Source organism: Phytophthora cinnamomi, assembly GCF_018691715.1.
Source record: "Phytophthora cinnamomi strain GKB4 chromosome Unknown Contig15, whole genome shotgun sequence".
NCBI lineage: Eukaryota > Oomycota > Peronosporomycetes > Peronosporales > Peronosporaceae > Phytophthora > Phytophthora cinnamomi.
The window spans coordinates 948,897-969,972 of NW_027150948.1; the positions used below are offsets into that span (position 1 = coordinate 948,897).

The 21,076-nt window shown below is 55.0% G+C and overlaps 5 protein-coding genes across 6 annotated transcripts in view; 4 read left to right on the top strand and 1 right to left on the bottom strand.

Moving 5' to 3' along the window:
• Positions 1-13,347, bottom strand: part of IUM83_09579 (uncharacterized protein) — a gene marked incomplete at both ends in the record, with an annotated part of 45,600 nt that extends 32,253 nt beyond the window's left edge. The window contains one exon of the mRNA XM_067934027.1: positions 13,181-13,347. Coding sequence (XP_067796969.1) covers positions 13,181-13,347 — 167 coding nt within the window. The remainder of the gene's footprint in view (positions 1-13,180) is intronic.
• Positions 13,348-14,082: 735 nt separating this feature from the next.
• Positions 14,083-14,377, top strand: IUM83_09581 (uncharacterized protein; the record flags this gene model as incomplete). The annotated part of the gene is made up of 2 exons (XM_067934029.1): positions 14,083-14,101; positions 14,175-14,377. The coding sequence occupies 2 exons, from the start codon at positions 14,083-14,085 to the stop codon at positions 14,375-14,377; spliced, it is 222 nt and encodes a 73-aa protein (XP_067796988.1).
• Positions 14,378-14,730: 353 nt separating this feature from the next.
• IUM83_09582 (ATP-dependent RNA helicase dbp5) lies at positions 14,731-16,101 on the top strand (the record flags this gene model as incomplete). Its single annotated transcript, XM_067934030.1, has 3 exons — positions 14,731-15,636; positions 15,711-15,809; positions 15,886-16,101. 3 exons carry the CDS (start codon positions 14,731-14,733, stop codon positions 16,099-16,101), a joined length of 1,221 nt encoding a protein of 406 aa, XP_067797003.1.
• A 180-nt stretch (positions 16,102-16,281) lies between these two features.
• Positions 16,282-17,270, top strand: IUM83_09583 (ATP-dependent RNA helicase dbp5; the record flags this gene model as incomplete). Its single annotated transcript, XM_067934031.1, has 2 exons — positions 16,282-16,431; positions 16,503-17,270. 2 exons carry the CDS (start codon positions 16,282-16,284, stop codon positions 17,268-17,270), a joined length of 918 nt encoding a protein of 305 aa, XP_067796989.1.
• A 167-nt stretch (positions 17,271-17,437) lies between these two features.
• On the top strand, positions 17,438-20,200 carry IUM83_09584 (Drug/Metabolite Transporter (DMT) Superfamily; the record flags this gene model as incomplete). Of its 2 annotated transcripts, none has more annotated exons than XM_067934033.1 (2): positions 17,438-18,625; positions 18,842-20,200. In XM_067934033.1, 2 exons carry the CDS (start codon positions 17,438-17,440, stop codon positions 20,198-20,200), a joined length of 2,547 nt encoding a protein of 848 aa, XP_067796990.1. The 2 variants fall into 2 exon arrangements, with proteins under 2 accessions (XP_067796990.1, XP_067796991.1); XM_067934032.1 differs by having other exon boundaries at positions 19,316-20,200.
• Between the last annotated feature and the right edge of the window lie 876 nt (positions 20,201-21,076).

Sequence of the window (21,076 nt, forward strand, 5' to 3'; positions counted from 1 at the left end):
TTCTTGCGGCACTCGAATTCCTTGTGGCCAGTCTTCTTGCAGTGAAGCACTTGCCGTTGAACCGATGCTTGAAATTCTCTTTCTTCTTCGTAGCAAACGCCTTCTCTTGAGCCGGTGACGATTCATCCGAGGCTTCAACACCAGCGAGCGCTTGGATTGCGTACGAGAGCGTCATGTTCGGCGTGTTCTCGAGCACGGTACTGATCATCCGGTACTCATCGGTCAAACTGCCGAGCAGCAGCACGAGTTGGCGGGTCTCGTCGAGATGCTCACCAATCGTCTCCATTTGGAGCACGATTTCCTTGAATCGGTCCACGTGCGTCGTGAACCGCGTACCGGGCTCCATCTTGAAGTTATGCAGCTTCTTGGTGATGAGGAGTCGGTTCTTGAGCGTGCTCCGGTTGAACTGCTCCTGGAGCATGGTCCATGCATCCATCGCAGTCATCGCACCACGGATGTAGACTTGGAATGTGAGGCTGACGTCGCCAGCGATCACTCCAAGGGCTTTCAGATCGTCGGTCTTCCATGCATCCGTGGTGCGGTTGCTCACCGGGTCGAACTCTGCCTTGATGATGTGGGGCAGCAGTCCCTTGCGCGAGAACTTCATCCGCATGTTGAACTCCCAGTGGAAGTAGTTATCGTCCACGAGCATGATGGTGTCCGCGTAGCTTGGGCTCATAACCAATTGAGAGTGTGCGAATGAGGCTTGGTAGTCGAGTGAGTAGTTGGAAGGAAATCCGAAAGTGAGCTCGATTTAGGTTAGTGTGTTGGCCAGCTAGTAGTCCCTACTGTATGCAATGTTCCCTAGTAGGCGAGGCTTGTAGATGTGGTCCAAACGATCTCGGCTGCGGTCCAAACGAAGTTGCCAGTCGTAAGACTGATCCGCCTAGTCACGGCCGCGGCTCAAAACGGTTGACTCAACACATGCAAATCATAAGCACCCAAATTGAAGTTGTCGTCCAATCACATTCCAGTATCAGAGATAGTCCAGCCAATCAGGTTGCGAGATCTTCCCATCTTCAACCACAGACCCCGGTGGCACGTGCCAGCACGCGCAGGCCGTCTGCCTCGCGGTAGGGATCCAGTCGATCAGACAGCGAAGTGCAACCTCAACATTGCCTTCCAGTAAACCCTGCTACAGATGATGCGTCAGTGAATCTCGCAGTGCACAGGGTGGATCCACGCTGGTATAGACATACGCACGTGTGGTGGCCTAGGCGCGAAAAGCGAAATGAGGGCATTGAGACCTCCGCCTCGACAGGCGTGCCAACTTTCTGGTAGAAATCTATGTGAGCTTCCCAACAAGCGCCAGTCGCACGACAAAATCATTTGGCTTCCGTATCCATGACCATGCAAGACTTCATTACTGTATAGAAATACCAGTATCAGACCGCTTTGGGAAATTATCTGACGAAAATGTGGGTGCGCACGCATCCTCCAAGCAGTGTAGTATGAAGCTTTCTAAAGGACGTGATATCTTTTGGTGGTAATTTGTGGAGAAAGTAGCCGAACCGTCGGATGCATGGTGCACATTAAGCATGTGTGCAATGTGTGTGGTCCGTCAGCTTCACTATTCATGACTGGGCATTTGTATTCATGACTTGACTTCACTATTAAAAATCGATATTTTACCGGTGCGTGACATCAATTGGGGATAAGCAACAATTCTCCACTTCGTTCCGAACTGTGAATATTACTGTATTTCTCAGCACTTAGGTGCCGCCGGGTGCTGGGGCGTTGCCTAGAACCCGTATAGAAAGCGTCCCTGTCGCTTCAACGCATACAGAACCTCCGTACTCGTGACTGTCTTACGATGCCCATATTCCGTGTAAACGACAGCATCTCGAATGAGATTCTCCAGAAATACTCGTAGAACAGCACGTGTCTCGTGGTAGACAAGACCAGAGATTCTCATGATACCAGCACGGCGGGCGATCCGACGTATCGCGGGCCCCGTAATACCTTGGATGCTATCTCGGAGAATTTTGCGATGGCGCGTGGCACCTCCTTGCCCGAGGCCACGTGCTCCCTCGCCCTGGTCAGACATACTAAAGTCACAGTGAGCAGCGCACCTGAGCGTACTGTTCTTCCGTTTGACCATAACGTTTGCGTTGTCGGTGGCAATAGAAAAAGTGAGATGCTAGAGTGCCGTGCATGGCGTTGTTGAAGTGAAGATTCGTTGGCCTCGTTTTTTATAAACGTGACCGTACCCAATACAAAAGGTTGGGCCGTCAAAGCATCAGCAATGACACCGATAGAATATAGTTACTGAAGAACTTTATGATCCTGCTCAAACACTACGGCGAACATGCAAGGGTAGACGGATTGCTTATTGGGCTCCTGTCGCATTCGACTTAGTGGCGACGCAGACGTCGCCGGTTACCCGATCGTATAGACCACCTTCCCATTTTCCGCCTCAGCGACGCAATCGACTGCAGGAGCTCTTTGTGGCGATGGTGTGCTGTACGGCGGTATGACTGGTGGTCTTCCCGAAGTTTGACGAGGTCCTGGTGGAAAGAAAAGCCCCCGTGTGGCGATGCGGGCTCCAAAATCAGGGAATAGCCTCGCGGCTAGACCTCGATCTCAGACCACTCAACTCAGAATCTGAGATTAGATCTCAGATCCCAAGCTGGGTGAAGCGTGTGTTCCTCACTCTTGCAATCCCTTGACTTGGTTCTTCCTAAGGCTACGCTGTGGGCCCAGACTTGCGTCGGCCACACCAACTGCCTCCGAACTCGACAGTTCCCAGATGCCCCCAGACGAAGCTTGCTCCTTGCTTGGAAGGCCCTTGTACGCACGTGCTGAGTCCGCTGTGCCCCGTTTTCTTGAATATAAACACGTTCACTCCACACACACTTAGTCCACTTCTCTTCTCAGGCCCTTGGACTCTGGGCCTTAACAGCCTCCTCCTTGCTCAGCGACTCCTGCTTCGAGTCGCTTCCAGTCATGACACTTCCTCCGGCGGCTCAGACTGAGAGCCGCGCAACGGTCTTCACTCGCCCCTCAGACCAGAGTGGCCCCGAGAGTTGGCTCGGTCTGAGCCTGCCTTGATCCAGGGTTCTCGCTCTGCACCCTGGGACTTCCGCGCACCACGCCTTGATGTAGGCGACACAGCGAATCTGGGAACCACTATCCCAGACTATTCGCGCCACACGGATACCACCAGCAACCCCAGAAACCACTATCCCAGGTGTTGCTCTGCCGAAACCTCAGAGCGGAGCACCTTCCGCCCGAAAATATGAAGCACCGCCAGGAAACCAGCCAACCAGCACGAAAAACCAGCAAAACCAATGTCCCGCGTGTGGAAATACAACAACGAAGGCAAACCGGGCCGAAACACGAAAAGGCTTGGTTGTTGAACTTGAATTTATTTGGAGTTAGCTGAGCTTGACCGTAGAACACTCGTAGCGACTCCACTTGACCTTGCGCGCGCCGGGAGCAGGGACTTGGTCCCTGTAGCAACACGCCCGTCGGCGCAAGACGAACTCCGCAGCTTGCGGTCTTCGGGGCAAAACAAACTCTGATTATTATCATGCACATGCACATACAAAGGGCCTATCAAGTAAGGGGTGCAAACATCTCCTGGGTACACCTTGAACAAGGGTGAGACACCCACTAAACTACTGGCTCGGCGGCGCCCGTGAATGCGTGTCGCTGTCTTGGCGTCCTTCCGCTGGCCTGTCTGGGTCAGTCATCACTTGATTACACTGATTACACCTGGGTGCAAATCAGTGATATCCTGATTACGCCAGGATCTTGTGGCCGGGATTGGGCGGACTTGGTCTGTCATCACCTGATTACACTGATTACTCTGGGTACAAATCAGTGTGTAATCAGGATGACGCCAAGATTCTGCGGCTCCCGTTGGCCCAAATCCATAGGCGACTGGTCAGGCCGAATCTTGTGCCCGACACCAGGGGCCGAAAAGCCACAACGGGGCGACCCTTCAGAGCGACCTTCCAAGCGGCAACCGCCAACTCCAAAGAGCAACTACCGCAGCTCCCAGACCGGCAATGTAGCCATCGCTTGTGTACCCACTTCATATGCGAGGCCACGAAATCATACTTCGGGCTCTGCAGGCACGCCGTAGGCTTTTAGTCACGTCCTAGGCTTGGAGCGTCAGCTGTCTTTCACCAGTTGCCACTTATCCTCACGAACATCGTGCATCCAGACACCAACTTGCGCCCACAATCACCGTGTCTCAGTTTTGGCACAAGTTGAGGGACTGCCGGGCTGAAAACCTGAGCTGGGGGGCAAAAATACGATGTTGATTCCATACCCCGGCTGTCCAACCGATTTGACATGTCTCAATTCTGGCTCGAATTCTGGGACTCTGATGCCGGGAATCTGAGCTGGGGGCAAAATTACGATGTTGACTCCATATCTCAGTTGTGGCACCCCAAAGCCGCGATGAAATCAGACGCCGCACGCCACGCCCTCTTCTCAGACCCCAAACTGCACATCTCAGGGTCTGGTCCACAGGCAAACCTCAGACCGAACTCCAAATCACCAAGTCTCAGACTTTTGCCATCACTCTCAGGTCTCAGAACTCCGGGCATTCCAAACTGTGAGGTCACCAATCTGAGACCTGGGATCTGAGACTTAAGCAGCCATGGGACTTCAAATCACAAACCCAGAAGGCCAGGGCTCAGCTCTTCGCCCAGAGTCCGATTCAAGGCCTGGAACCTCAGATCTGTGGCCTCTAGAGCGATTCTCAGACCTCAGACTCCAGACCGAATTCAAATCTCAGACCTGGGGATCTGGGGTCGCCGCAACTCGACGTTCGCAGAGCTTAGTTTCCAGATGTAGCCAGCACAACTTGAAGTATGAACAAAAACCAGACTTGGGTCAAGAAATATCCACGTTTCAAGTGACATGTGGCCGGTACGTGGTAGGGTTTGGGCTTCTGACTGATGAGTCCTGGCCAAGAATTGGCTCGGACCTCGTCACACCTGGCCTTGCTGCATCTTGCATCTCGACGGTCGAATAGCTCCACCACTGCGAGTAGATTGTAGTCCCGGCGAGTGTTTTCTGCAGCGATCTCCTGTGATAGGTAAGTCATCGACAGCGCTGCCTGTGTATCAACTTCATTGGAGTCGTGGCGCAGGTCTGCGGTTGTTCGGCAGACGACGTAGTACCACAACATGCCATGACAGTAGTTCGCTTCTCCTGTGGTGCTTCGATAGTTAGACTCGCTGTGTACTGGGTCTATCTTGACTCACTACTTTTGCTTACACGTCGCGCTACGTGTATGAGGAAGCGTAAGTACTTAGTAATAACTTGAGTTAATTACACTTGAGTACACAAGTATAATATAAATCAAATAAGGACTACAAGTGACTTAGGTTAGGTAAAATGAGAACTGTATTGTTTGTAAATTGATCTTCCTCCTAAATCTGCTAAAACTGTTTATCATCTATGAAAAGGGGTTGACAGCGGCTGGCTGTCAGAGCCCCGCCAATATGCACGTCTCTAATTGATAGAAAGATGCTGATTTCTACCAATAGGATATTTGGGTAGGTGTGGACCACTCATTGTGGTAGCCCACTTCAATGTATCCATTGGTGTGACTTACACCAGGGTGAGGAAGTATCTAAAACTTTTAACAGATATCTTATCTGTTAAAATCACCAGTGGCTTGTAGCCACTTGTGCGTGTAACCCCGTTACACCATCCCCCCCTTAAGGTTAGACGCGCGGGGTCCCCGCACGTCAATCTCTGAATTGACCACTCGTCAATTCTCCGCGTTTGGAGAAGAAACCCGCGCTCATTCAACGATGAGTGCGCCTCAGAAGAAGTCCACAAAGTCGGTGGGGAGTCATCTCTCCATCGACGACTACTTCGAACGCCAGAAGGCGAAGTACGGCGACGTCGTCGACTTCGACGACGACGATGAAGATATGGAGGGCGAGGAGGACTCGCCCTCAAAGCGTAAAGACTCAGTGTCGAGCGAATCGCGCGACCCTCACGCCAAGAACGTTCGTCCGCGTGAAGGGGACGAATCGGACGCTTCGAGTTCGAAGCGTTCGCGTACTGAGAGCGATACCCCACTCGCTTCCGCTGGGGCTCTCAGTACTCCGCGCGCTGCTGCTGCAGCGCGTGATGTCAAAGCTCAAGGCTCTCCGCGCGTTGCGCCTGCAGCGCGCGATCCGTGGATGCCGTCCGCGTCCGAGATCTCGGACCGGTATGGGAACTCGGTACCTCCGAATGAGGTGCCGTTATACGTATGCAGCGCCATCAAAGATGACGCTGTGGCTGCCGAGCTGCACTTTGATGCGGAAACGCATCAAAGGCGCGATTATTACATCGGACTCTCCCTTGATCTCCGATGGTTCCAAAGCAAGAAGACATCTTCTTGCAGCAAAGTGCCCGAGTGGCAGGCACTTTGTCAAAGTTGGAATGGTTTTGTTGAGAACTTCAACGAGAAGCCGAATGCTTACCGTGATCGGATTAAGCAAGCACGTGATCGCTTCGAGTCGTACTCGAAGCGTGGAAAGTTGGAGCAACTCCAAGTTGCTGCGGAGGAGGCTAACGTGCCGTGCGCTGTGCCCGAGGGTTTTCAGTGCGCGAAGTGCTTCCCAGGCGCGGTCCGCTTGAGCGACCGCGACCTGAACGGGTACACGTCGTTCCGTGTGCCCGAGAGTCTCAAAGAGCTCCGTGCTAAATTCTTAGTACGTGAGGGTTCGAGCGCTAGCGATGACCGCAGCGCTCGCACTACTTCCGCTGCACCAGCGCGTACTGCTCTTCGTACGCCCTCACCATTTCCGGAACGTCCTCCAGCAAGACGTTCCGCGGCTCCCATGTATCTCGATAGGGAGGAAATCCTCTCCAACGAATACGAAAACGAGCCCCTTGAGGGTTCGTTTTCGGGATACTATGGTCAACAATCCGCTCAACAATCCAGCGGGTTGAGCCGCGGGCGTCTCGGATCGGAGGTGGCGGGGGTGGGAACACGCCCCGGGTATGATCAGCCCCGGGCTGATCAGTATGCGCCTCTCCACGACCGGGTGACCGCCGTGGAGCGTCTGCAGGGCGCTGAGTTCGCCGCCCTGAAACAGGAGCTGGCGAACCAGAAGGCCCAAGTCGCGGCGGTCTCGCAGACCGCCTCGAATATCCAGGTCGAGCTGGGGACCCAGATGAAGGGGTTGCTCCAGCGCGTCCGCGCGCTGGAGGAGAGGCTGCTCGTCGCCGAGGCCAAGGCTTCCGCTTCTGCCTCGGCTCCTGCCGCGGTTTCGGGTCAGCCGAGCTAGATGGCTCGTGCTGCAGGTATGTCTTCAGCCGTCCGACGTAAAAGGTCGGATGGAGGCGCATGCTAGACGGTATGTCTAGCGTGTAAGCGTTGCCGTGCCGTGCCAACACAGGGAACGGCCCGATGAAGCGCGGCGCAAGCTTACTTGCTCCGAAATCCGAAACTGCATATTTAGGCAGGTTTTGAGTACCTAACAAAACCAATGAACTAACTTTGAATTCATATGTGTTTCCTCTGCCCACATTGTCTGCGTCCAGCTTCTGTTGATCAACAGAAGCTGCTATTGCATCTTGGACAAACCGAATCACGGCTTGTCTTTTGGTAAGGAAGCTGATTGCATCCGAGCTGAAGTCATTCAGCTCGCTCTCCGCTAGAGGCCCGGCCCCTGCGTGGTGCTTTGCGGTATCTGCGCCCTGCGCAGACCCGTGGTCTTTGTCCTTGTTGCTGGAGGAGTCTGCGCCTGCGCAGACTCATGCGTTTTGTTCGTTGTTGCAGCTGACACTGTGCAAGTGTCAGCGGTTTTCTGCGGCTGCTGTATTGCAGTCGTAGATCCTCCCCCGCTTAAAGTGGGAGCCATCACTCCGAGTAAACTCGGTAAACGTGGATGTCGCATGGCATTCACGTAGAACGGTGTATGCCCGGTCGAGGCATGCACTGAGTTATTGATGGCAAACTCTGTAATCGATAAGCACTCGATCCAGTATTGGAATGAGTGAGCGTAGCTCTTCAAAATGTCGACGAGCACCCGATTCACGCGCTCGGTTTGACCGTCCGTCTGCGGGTGATCCGCAGTCGACATTGAAAGCTGGCTCCCAAGAAGTGTAAACACTTCTTGCCACAGGTGCGCTGTGAAGCGCGGGTCTCTGTCCGACACGATGTTGGTCGGCATGCCATGGTGTTTGAACACCATGGCGACGAACAGACGGGATGTCTGCTTCGCGGTCACCTCTGCCGGCACCGCAGCAAGATGCACCATCTTGCTGAAGCGGTCGACGAAGACCACAACACCGGTGTTCCCTCCGCTATCCGGGGGAAGACCAAAGATGAAGTCCAAAGACATGGACTTCCAACACTCCGACGGAGTCGGTATTGCAATGGAGCCTGCGCGAGTGGCGCAGGCTTCACGCGTTGGCATACCTCGCAAGCACGGATGTACTTGCGCACCCACTTATACTGGTGGTGCCAGTAGAAGTCGCGCGTGAGAAGGACGTATGTCTTCTCACGTCCGACCCACAGCCGGGGCATCGTGATATTCATAAATGATCCTTAGTCGCAGGTCATGGTCCTTTGGCATGACAACGCGGTCCGCGTTGTCGTCGACTGCATTGTAAAGAAACAGTCCGTCGTGCACTCGAAAGCTGTGTGCAGGGGCACGAAGGTGCTTGGGCAGCTTCTGACGGGACTTGTCAGAAGGCGCTGTGCCATAGGCCAGCAAGATTTTCGCGTCCGTGTCGTGCGCGTACGCGGCCTTCACATCGTCCAACAGAGACGATGTGGGTTTGCTCGATCGCATGGCGTCAATGGCATTGACGTCAGCAGCTTCTGCGTAGTCCGGCCGACGTGATAGCGCGTCGGCCACTACATTCAATCTTCCGGGTTTGTATTCGACCCGGAAGATGTACTCCGCAAAGAATGAGAGCCATCTCGCAATTCTTTGTGATATGTGTGGTGATTTCACTGCAGTGCGCAGTGATGCATGGTCGGTGTAGACCACAAACGGTCTACTTCCAAGTAAATACACTCGGAACTTTGCGAGTGCGTATTTCATGGCAAGGCGTTCCTTGTCATGCACGGGATAGTTGCGCTCAGCCGGTTTCCGCTGACGCGATTGGTAGTAGACGACACGATCACGGCCGTCGTGATCGTGCTACATCAACGCGCATCCGATCGCGAAGTCGGATGCGTCGCACACTACGTGAAATGAACGATCTTGGTCAGCTACTGCCAAGATCGGCGCCTCAGTCAAGCCCCGTTTGACTGCATCGAATGCCTTTTGGCAATCGGGTGTCCAATTCCACACAGCTTCTTTCTTAAGAAGTTGTGACAGCGGGCGGATCTTGCCCGCGTAATCCTCAACGTACTTGCACAAGTACGTGGCCAAGCCAAGGAACTGTCTCAGTTCCTTGACACTTGAAGGCGTTGGCCATTCATTGATCACTCTGACCTTTTCCGGGTCAGGGCGAACACCATTCTTTCCTACGAGACACCCGAGGACGGGTATCTCGCTCGCCTCGAAGATACACTTCTTCAGGTTCGCGTAGAGCTTATGCTTCGCATAAGCTCAAGTAGCTTCCGGAGATGCATCCGGTGCATCTCAATGTCGGTCTTCCCGTCCACAGCCCGGCTGTGGATGAACACGTCATCGAAGTAGCTCGGCGCAAAGTCGAGCGCAACAAGTGCGTCACGCACCTGTTGAAGGTCGCAGGGACGTTCTTAAGCCCCCTGCGGCATTACTAGCCACTCCGAGAGCATGCCACTTGGCGTGCTCACTGCCGTGAGAGGGATATCGCTCTCACGCATTAGGATCTGATAGAATCGATCTCGTAAGTTGAGAGCACTGTAAACGGTGCTCCCGGCCACCGAATCGATGATGACATCTTTTCGTGGTATCGGCGTCTGCGCCGGTACTGTCGCATCGTTCAGCTTGTTGTAGGCATGAACGATGCGCCATCCGCCCTGTGGCTTTTTGACACAGAACGTCGGAGCACTTTTCGGGGACTTTGATTTCCGCACTTGTCCAGCTTTGCGACGACTTTCAAAGAAGCCGTCGATCTCCTTCACTTGATCTCGCGGCAGTGGCCACTGCCGCGTAACACAATACTTCGTGCCCGGCACGAGATCAATCTCGTGCTGAATGCCCTTATCCTGCGGAAGCTCCGCAGGAATCTCTTCCGGGAGTACGTCTATGTACTCCCTCAACAATTCGTAATAGGGACTCGACTTCAGCGAGTCCCAGCCTTGTTCCTCGAAGTGCTCTCGCTTCGTCTTCGCACTGAGAGTGTCTTCACTCTCAGTGGTACTTCCCATGAAGAGCTGCCTCAGCTCCTCGCTCTTCGTTCTTTCGATGTCCAATAGAACGCAGACTTGCTCGATGCGTCCACCGTGCAAGTCGCGCGTGAAGCGCTTCCAGCTCACGACTGGAAGCGAAGTCAACTCCGATACCGTCGTCGGAGGATTAGCGAGTTCCATTTCCTGATACTGGAATCCAGTATCGGTACGCGTCGAGACGTTCAGCGTCTCGACATCCGGCGTCACCGCGTCTGTCTGCCCGGCAGACAGTTCTTGTAGCGTCTCGGTCCCGGACCGAGACTTGCGCAGCGTTCTTCGCATGCGCCGTCTTCTTGTTGTGCGGAGCTGGGCTCCGCACAATTGTTCTTCTGGTCCAGGCCCGGCCGTGGACAATTGTTTGCCGGCGGACCCTGTCCGCGTACGCGCGATATCAAGCCCGGCTTGATCGCATGGCGCTTCGTCGTGCATCCCGGCTGCACGACAGCATACAAATTGCGTCAGTACGGGACATTTGCAACCGTCCGTACTGTTTGCAGCGTCAACTCCCGGAGTTGACACGCCTTTGTCACCTCGACGCCAGTTATTGGCGGAGCCCCTCATCACCGAGGGTGCGTCGACCTGACCTCTTCGGGTCAGGGACTGTCCCATGCGTACTTGAACGCGAGTGTTGGTTCCCGGAACCGACACATCCTCATCTTCCGACGTCGGCAGCACCGCCGACGTGTATCCCACTTGTGCGCATCCTCGCGCACTCCGGCACAGCGGCATTAAGCGCTGTCTCGACTGGCGAGTCGCGCGCACCTGTTGGTGCGTGCGCTGCGGTAACAGGGCCATCGCTCTCTGTTCTGCAGTCGCGACCGAAGCGCACGCTCGTGCGCTTCTTCCAGTCTATCACCGGATCATGCCGTGCAAGCCACGGCATGCCCATAACAACGTCGAACTTATCGTCCAGGTCCAGGACGATAAAGTGTTCGTCAAACACCCGTTGTTTGTACGAGAAGCGCACGTTCACGACGCTCTTCTCGGTCTTCACGATGGCACCTGTTGCCAATCGAACTTCCAGAAGACTTCGAGGTACCTTTACCTCCTCGAAGTCAAGACTCGGTAAGCTCCGCAGTCGAACAAAGTTGTTCGACGCGCCCGAATCTACCAGAGCGCGAAGAGAGTCGCTCGCTCTCTTCGACGTTACCTTCAAGATGACCAGGTTCGGCCTGTCATCTTGCTTCTTGTAGCGAGATCTGGTCTCACTGGGGGCTGCAGTCCTCAGTGTCGCGTGCCCAATGTCGGCACGCGTGACTGCATTACCAGTAGGGCGCCCCGCGCCTACTGGATGTTCACGTTTTTTGTTTGTTCGTGGCGATGCCCGGCATCGCCACGACGGCCACCATTGTAGTGCACGGGAGCCGTGCACTCTCTGGCAAAGTGACCGATCCTTCCGCAACGGAAGCATCGCACATTACTTCCGTGCTGCTGGTGACCAGCAGCCGTTGCATTCGAGAGGTCCATTGGTTCCGGACCTCCCGTGCTCACTACCGGGCGCGATTGCGACCTCGGCACGTTCGCATGCAGTTTAGCCTGCCGCAGGCTAAACTCTTCTTGCATTGCGAGAGTAATCGCAGCTTCGAGAGTACTCGGGTACTCTCGGAAGTGATAGGTCTTCACAGGCCCATCTCTCAGTCCCTTCATGAACGTGACGACTTTAGTCGCCTCGTCTATCGGGTTGGTCACGATATTTGATACCAAATATCGTGCGCGCTGCGCGTAAGCATGGACGTCATGCTTACCCTGCTGCAGGTCGAGGAATTCCGCCCTCGACCGGAACTCATTTTGCGGGGGCTCAAACGCTTGTTTGAGCTCCTCTTTGAATATCTCGTACGTGCTAAAGCACATAGGATCGGAGAGTCAGCGTCCGTACGCCCAACTCCTCGCTCGTCCGCCAAGACATGACATGGCGAACGCAACCTTTGACAACGGGTCGACGATACGTCGAGCCGCTATGGCTGTGTCGAGTTCGACAAGCCATCGGAGGAGAGTCTCGCCCTTTCTTCCCACGTAATTGCTTACGCTCAATTTTAATGATTGAGCACGCGGTTTCGTCCCCGACGACGCCGTCGCTGAGGAAGCAGCATCGCGCTGCTCCTTTATGATGAAGCCCAGAGCAACACCATGTTGCTCTGTCGGCGATAACGTACGCAGCATCGTAGCTACCGCCGCCTCCCCAATGACAGTTGACAGTCGTTGGAGGGCCTCCCACTCTGGGTCCGACAGGTGGGGGCAGTCCGCGCGTGCAACATGCGTTGCAGGCGTATTGGAGCTCTCCATGGGCACCTCCGTGCTCATGGGGTTCTCGGCTCCGCGTTCGTGCACCTCGTACGAACGTCAAGCGGTCGGTCGTTGGACGGACTACAAAGTGCTACCAGGTGTAGTGGGCCTACTTTGGCTCAATGCTTTAACTTACACGTCGCGCTACGTGTATGAGGAAGCGTAGGAGTTTATGAATAATTTGAATTAATTATACTTGAGTCCACAAGTATAATATAAATAAAATAAAACACCAAGTAGCTAGTTTAAGGTAAAATGAGAATGTATTGTTTGTAAATTGATCTTCCTCCTAAATCTGCTAAAACTGTTTATCATCTATAAAAAGGGTTGGCAGCGGCTGGCTGTCAGAGCCCCGCGAATATGCACATCTCTAATTGGTAGAAAGATGCTTCTTTCTACCAGTAGGATCTTTGGTAGGTGTGGACCACTCATTGTGGTGGCCCACTTCAATGTATCCATTGGTGTGACTTACACCAAGGTGAGGAAGTATCTAAAACCTTTAACAGATATTTATCTGTTAAACCATAAGTGACAATTTTCATGCACAAGTGACTGTTGTCACTTGTGTGTGTGTAACCCCGTTACATGAAGTCGCCGTACGCAAGCAGGTTGTGGTTCGCGTAGCCCTTGACGCTGGACGCCAGCAGCACGATAGTCATCTCGTAGAAGCCCTTGATCGGCTGCTCGTGCACGTTGATGCCTTCAGCCTGCACGAACATGTGCGCACTCTCCACGGACGCCATGACGACGGTGTCCAGGTTGTTCATGTACTGCTACTCCGTGGTGGGGCTGTATTTGGACAGCCACTGACCCGCGTCCGGGTTGCAACACGGGAGGCAGGGCCCTTGGCCTGCAGATGCACGCGCAGAAGTAACATGCAGATAGCTGACTGCAATGACACACAACAAAGCAGTCAGGTTTGTAGAACAGTGAGACCATGGTCGACCCATGCTTGTGCGTGTCATAGCTGACAGTACCTTGTAGATGACGCTCAAACAGAGTCGAATGTGGCAGCACCACCGCCGGCAGCCAGCGAGCCGCGATGCGCGCTGCCGTTGCTGTTTTCTCCGAGGTTGGAATGCGACACTGAGCAACCAACTGCTAAATCGCCTAACCCTGTGACGATTTAGGGTGATGACAGAGTTTGATTATATGACCCTCTCCGAAGCCGCAAGTCCGACGAAGAGATCTAAAACGGGGCGCAAAATGACAGAAAGACTACTATTCGGTATTCTACGTCAGCTGATCATTTATTACCAATACCAGGTATTAATACTGGAAGGTAATAGCCAGGCCTCTCAAAATTAGGCAGAAATACCAACCAACCTAATTTGACCTCAAATAGGCATTCTGGAAAAGGCTGATTAGGTAGTTCGATACAAACGGCTCAAAATCCAAATTAGGCTTGCTGGTGGTATACTTTATTCAAGTGAATAGTCTTAGCTACGTCCACTCCTAGCGACGCGTTCAGCTAGATCGAGCAAACTGAAGTACTGCAGCGACTGGAGTTTCCGTTGCATGGTTGGTTAAAACTGTTCTCTGCGGGTTCTTGACTTGCTTCAAGACGCTGAACTCACGCAAAAAAAAAAAGTAGCGTCTACCGGCTCGACCTTCACGTCATCTTGCGCATCCAGCGCATCCAGCGCATCCAGCAGCTACAGCTACCAGGCAGCTCATCCGAACGACCTGCTCGCTCGCATGGCGGAGCTGAACCGCGTGGCCGAGTCCACGTACAACACGTCGCAGCAGAACGGTGTCTACATCTCGCAGCATGGGCGAGCGAGGAGGAGGGCGTAGGCTGTAGAATACCATCTAGTTATTAGCTGTAGCATTTCTGACTCAAGCGAAATACATGGACACTCCAATTGTTACATGTATCGCAGGCAGGGCGTGCTTCTACTCACGCCGGAACCAGCAGCGCTTTGCCGGTGGTAACGGCGGGCCCAAACGATGCAGTGCAACGTTTTCAGGCTATTTCTAATAGCTTCAACTTTGTATGGCCGCACGTACAGTGTCCATGTAGCTCAACACCTTGAGAAAGGCGCGGATTGGCCTGCCTTCCGGGCAGTCGGCGCTGATTGGCCCGTGCATATCAAACTCAGGAGTCCTGACTGTCAGGACGTTGCAGTGGAGAAGGCCGAAGTGAGTCGATGGCGACGACGATGGACGAGTTCGAGCGCGCGCAGGCGCAAGCGATGGAGCTGCTGATCCAGCAGTGCGTGCAGGACGGCGCGCCCTCCCTCTCTGCGGCCGCGGTCCCCGCTAGCGCGCGCGAGAATGCGGCGGCCAACGCGACGTTCCTGGATCTGCTGGCGCAGACCTGCGCGGACGCCAACGCGGCGGTGCAGCAGCTGGACGAGGCCGAGGTGGCCGCCGGCCTGGCCAGCGCCGTGGCCGCCACGCAGCAGATTCTGCGCGGCGTGGGGCGCAACGTGGGCACCATCCTGCAGGACCCGGCGCAGATGCGCGAGCTGTGCTACCACGTGCGGCAGGCGGACGCCAAGGTGCTGGAGGCGCTGCAGACGTCCTCAGCGCTGCTGGAGGGCGAGAGTGATGGTCGTGAGAGTGACGGAGGCGAGCTGGCCACGACCACGAGGGCGTCCACGGCGCTCGTCGTCCCGTCCGACGAGGAGAACGTGCGCAACATGATGCTGTTCGCCGAGAGCATGTGCACGACCATGGACCACGCGCTGAGCACCATCACGCAGGACGAGCTGGCTCTGGCAGCGCAGCTGTCGCTGAACATCGCACAGAAGCTGCTGGATGCGGGGCAGACGCTGTTCACGTCGCTCGGGGACGAGGAGCGCAGGAAGGTGCGCGCTGGAGACAGAGGGGAGCGCATTACGATTGAGGAGTTGGAAGAGGAGGAGGCAGTGAAGAAAGATGGAGAGGGAGAAGGAGCAGGCGACCGACCAGGTAGAGTGGAGATCAAGCGAGCGGCGGTGCTGCGCACGTACGTAACAGAACTGTACAACCGGACGCGGGAGGAAGCTGTGGAGCACCCGTTCCTCGCTGGAGCGCTGACTGCGGCGGGGCTGCCGTTTATCGGGCTGGCGGTGCGTATTGTGACGGTTTTGACCGTGTTGGAGTTTGGGTTTGCAGTCTCACGGTTACTGCTGTTATGGTTTAGATTCCTGTTGCGAGCATGGTCGCGCTGGCACTGATGGTCGAGAAGTATTACCCAGAGCACGCGAAGCTGACGCTAGAGCTTTGCTCCAACTTCATCCAGGTAGCAACCCTATGTGAGCCTCCTATGCTGAAGAGCTATAGCGCTTAACAACTTCGTGTCATGTGACGTGTGCTAGATGTCCAAGTTGTGGTTTCTCCTGCTGAAGATCAGTGCACGTCAGGTCAGCGTTGTGGCGAAGGAATGCTTCGAGTCGTGGTACGAGCACGCCTCGACGAATGGCTTTATGGCTACGGGTATGGAGTTGGCTTCGACGGGATGCAGTCTCGGCTGCCTAGGTGTCTCCTACCTCTACCAAATGGCCGTTGGGTTCACCAAGCAAGTTCTCCAATAGCGCAGTTTAAGTATAAGCTGAGCTTGACGCGGTTGGACGGTTGCGAGAAGCGTTCAAGCCAGCATTTTAGTTAGTCGACGATGGCAAGCATTTTGAGCAACGCGTTTCCCGTTATTTTTATCGACTGAACCATCCTTGACGTGCTCATTCGCCTCTGCCAAACGCACACTCGCTTGCACCATGGGGGCAAAGCAGAGTGCCTTGAAGAAGGAAATTGCTGCTTTGCACCAAGAGGCTCGGAAGAGATCTGCTAAGCACCAAGAAGAGTTAGCAGCCGCAGCGAAGGAAAAGCGACTTTTACAAGTGAAAATTGACGAACTGCAAGCAAGTGTAAGTTGTTGCTGGTACCTCTTGCGACTTATGACTATGCTAGCCTATGCTGATGTGAATTACGCGCACAGGTGACAACAGCCCAGGAGGAAGCAGTGAAGATGAAAAGCGAGGCGCGCGAACGAGAGGAACGCATGAAAGCTCTGAAGTGGGAATTGGTTCGCCAGATCAAGATGTCCGGATCCCCTACTTCCAGTCCTCGAGCATCGTTATCCCCGTCCTCATCAGCTCGAATCTCGCTGAATTGGAAATTGAACGACGATGTGACGCTGCGGCATTCTGTCGTGTCGCCAACGAAAAAGCCAAGTATCGGTGATACAGTGGGGCGCTGCATCGAGAAATCTCCCACTCAAGCTGTTGAGGCACCGAAGAAAGAGCCAAACACTGGTGACGCGGCAGATTCCCGCAGCGATACATCCTCTGCTCCTAGCACTGGTCGGTCTCTTTTACTTGCACCTCGCCGATCTCTAATCAACAAACCCGAAGGAGCAGCAGCTTCGCTCGTCAGCCCGAACCAAGCCGCAGACGCCAAGGAAACCAGCCAAACGTCCGAAATGGCGTCTAAACCTTTCGATTCCACCTCAGAAAGCAAACCCAGCAAGGTCGGTCCTCAAAAAGAGGACGACAGATCTCCCCGAGAGTCCAAAAACGAGAGCAGCAGCGACGACCTGCCTCCCAAGCCCACCACTTCCAAAGACGCGGCCGAAACGAAAGAACGCAGTCCTCGTCCATCCAGCGCCCGCGCCGCCGAGAGCAAAGGTAGCGACTGCGATGGCGGCCCCGAGACGAACGACGTGCTCCACTTCTCTCAAGACGACAGCAGCAACGACAGCAGCTAATCAATGTAGCCATCTCCCACTTCAACTTGATGTCCGCCACACCACCATTTACGTGCGCCACACCACCGCGGAAGCAGGCAGGTATCATAGATCATCGGCGGCCGTTGCGCTCCAGTCGCGGCCATCGTCTTCCTCTCCTCTCTCGCCCCCGACAGCGCCGCGCAGCCATGGAAGGCCGCGAGCGCCTGCAGATCGACACGGAGGTGCCGTCCAACGTGTACGCGCTGGACCTGCACAAGCTCAGCGAGCTGGCGCACATCCCCGAGGCGGAGCTGGTGCGCGGCATGCAGTCCGAGGACGCCGTGGACATGCAGGGCGTCGTGGTGAACCGCGGCCAGGAGGTGCCGTTCGAGGCCGTGGGCAAGACGCCCGAGGACGACGACGACTCCGTTGGCGCCGCCCTCAGCCCCGACGCCGGCCCGTCGCCCGTGGGAGTCGCTGCCGACGCCGGCGTCAAGCAGGTGCTGCTGACTGCGGCGTCCAGCACCATGTGTCTGGACGGCTCGGACACGCCCAAGTGCCTCATCATGCTGGGCGAGTACACGCTCATCGAGCACATCCTGGCGCAGCTCTTCGTGGCCGGCATGGAGCGCGTGGTGATCATCATCTCGTACTTCGGCCACGAGATCATGGAGCACGTCAAAGAGAGTTTCCTGTACTCCAAACTGCAGATCGAGTTCTTGAATCTGGGGGAGGAGACGCCCTACGGCCATGCGCGGACGCTGCTGTCCGCCAGGGAGATGTTCACCAAGCCCTTCCTGATCCACACGGCGGATCATATCTTTGACAGGGCCATTATCAGCCGCATGGCGCACTTCGAGTTGGAAGGGTGTGTGGCCTGCGTGCTGGTGGACGCGGACAAGGAGAAGCTTAAGGGCCTCCCGTCCACGGCGGGCAAGGTGCTGCTGGACTCGACGAACGGCATGATCAGGAAGATTGGAAGAGGATTAAAGCAGTTTGATGCTATTGATGCCGGGTTGTTCTTGACGACTGGCAGGTTGTTCGCGGCGCTGGAGATGCTGGCGTACGAGAAGCCTAAGTTTTCGCTCGCGGAGGCGCTGAATGTGCTGCGACCAAGTTATGGACTGAAGTATTTGGAGACGGACGGAGACGCCTGGCTCAGTGTGGAGACGCAGGAGCAGCTGGACGCTATTGTGGCGAACGATAGCGTGGCTTCGTTGTCGCCCTGGCCGGTGTTTGTCGCGAAGGAGCCGACGGAGAAGGTGCCTGCACGACCGATGACTCCTGGCGGCAAGAATGTGTTTTTGGCTGTTTCGGCTGCTGACGATGACTCCATGTTGCGCGCGGTTGACGCGCATGTGCGTCAGTCAGCGGACGTGTTCGAGGGATTTGTCGTTGGTGTGAACCAGCTGCAGGAAGTAGATGAAGGCACCACTCCGGCGCCTGCTGGGGCATCAGTGCAAGCACGCGAAACCACACCGCTGCTTGGGACTTCGGGGAGATCCCCCTCACGCCGCGACCAGGATGCACCCTTGTCTATTCGGCGTAAAAGGAGTTCGTTTTTGGAACAGACGGAGGATTCGTTTGTGTTATCCATACCTTTTGAGCAGCCGCCAAATATCAGCGTGAATACCGGCACCTCACGCGATGAACACGGAGTGCCGTCAATTATGGAGCGGAACGCGTACCTGATCGAGCTACCGCACGTAACCACAACTGGGGGTGGTCCTAGTGCTATCCAGGAGACGTCGCAGCAATTTGTGTTGGCTGTGCCCGACAGTGATGCGCTGTACAAACGCCCTGGTCTATTGCGTCGTTTGTCATCGCTACCCACAGATGTGAGGGATATCGCTGTGGAAACAGTAGAGCTTCGCAATGGAACGATGGAGTTGCAGCTTCTTGTGAAGCGCCAAGTGCCTTTCATCGGTTACGTACTTTTGCTGGCAGCGCTATTCACGATCTCGTCTATGGGTGCGGCGTTGGACCTGCAGCGAAATGTGGACCCATTCATGAAATTGTTCTGGCGCACGACGGCGTCTCTGATAATGTTCATTCCGCTGGCTGGCGCTGCGCTGTATGACCAGGGGCTACCGCAGTTCTCGACGCGGAATATGATCCTGTTCCTGACGTGCTCGCTTTCTTACGCGGTCTTCCTCATGACGTTCCTGTGGTCGCTGTCGCACACGTCCATCGACCACGCCTACATATTTAACAACTGCCACTCGCTGCTCATGGTGGTGGGTCGCCTGCTGCTCGGACGATACGTTTCGCAGTTTGAAGGCCTGGGTACCGCTATCGGTGTAATCGGCGGTGCTCTTACGACATTGGATCACCAGCAGTCATCATCGTCAGAGGCTGAAGTGGTGCAGGTATCGTTAGCTGGAGACCTCGTGGCGTTGGTGGGCGCGGTGGGAGGCGCACTGTACCTCATCACTGCTAAGAAGTTGCGTACTGAGATGGACATCAGTATCTTGTTCGTGGGTATGTTCACTCTTCTAGCGTTGTTAATCTTCCCCGTGTTTTCGCTGTTGGATATCCCCTTCGAGGCGTCTCGGGATCCTGAGATTGGGCTCTTCGGGTGGCTGGACCCATCGCGCGCTGCGTCGGAGGCATACATCGTCCTCGTGTGCACGCTTGTAGGGACGCTAGGCTACATCGCCGTCATGAAGTACTTTGCCCCGATTGTCGTGTCGGTCGTGATGCTCGTGGAGCCCGTGCTGGCCGCCTTTATGGGCGTCGCGGTGGGCGTCGACGTCTTCCCTGGCCTGCTTACGATCGTCGGTTCGGTTCTGATCATCGGCGGCACTGCACTCGTGATCGTGTCCAATTCCTCCAAGACGCAGACCATCGACGCGACGCAGGCCATGTCGTCTACCTCCACGGCTCTGCCCAAAGGTCTCAGCTCGGCCACCGCCGCGGGCCTCAGGCTGCCGCAAACTACCCCTTCGACGAACCTAAGATACGTCTAACCAAGCACTCAGCGCGACCTAGAAGTCTACGGCAGCAGCAAAGTAGTAAGCACTAGCCATAATAGTGTCATCGCATTCGAATACAACGTTGAAGTTACCTACCTGATAATTCGCAGTTCGAAGAACTGTCGTTTGGGGCTGTTTTTCGGATGTCATCAAGTAACGTTGGTGCAACATTCACCAACTCCAGGGATGTCATCGAGTAACATAGGTGCAACACCAGCCATCAGGGCGGTTAAACATCAACATCGTCCAGAGATCTACGACTACTTCGGCATTCGACAACTCGTGGGCCATGAGGGACGTGCTGTTCTCGTCGCTGCAGGGAGAGTGCGCCTTCATGAGGCCCCCGCCGCACCGGCTGCGCCGCCCGCTCACTACGGCCACCTGGCCGGTTTCTTCGTCTGGCTCATCGACGAGCCCGTGAACACCTACGTCGAGCATAATTTCGAGCTCCGTTTATTGACCTTATCGATGGGATGCCTGTTCAAGTTACTCAGAATGACCGTCCTACCTAGGGTGCCGCTAATGGTACTTTGGGTACTCTAGAACATGTCGCCTTCTCTGCTAATACGACCTTCAAAATTATTCATGACTCGAGCGCTGGTATTGATGTAAAGATTGCCTCCAACCACCACTTTACGCACTCGTCCGTATTGCTCGGGTCCCCAATGCGGTCACTATTGATGCAGATTCCGCCATATTACCACTTTTCTACGACGCACAGGCGTACTCTTAGACTTCCATCTCTCTCTCCAAGTCTGTCACTGGTGTGAAAAGATCGCTATCTCTTCATTTGCAACAGCTCCCAATCATTTCTGCGTTCGCTTCTACCATTTATAAAGTGCAAGGGGAGACACTAGAATCTATGGTTGT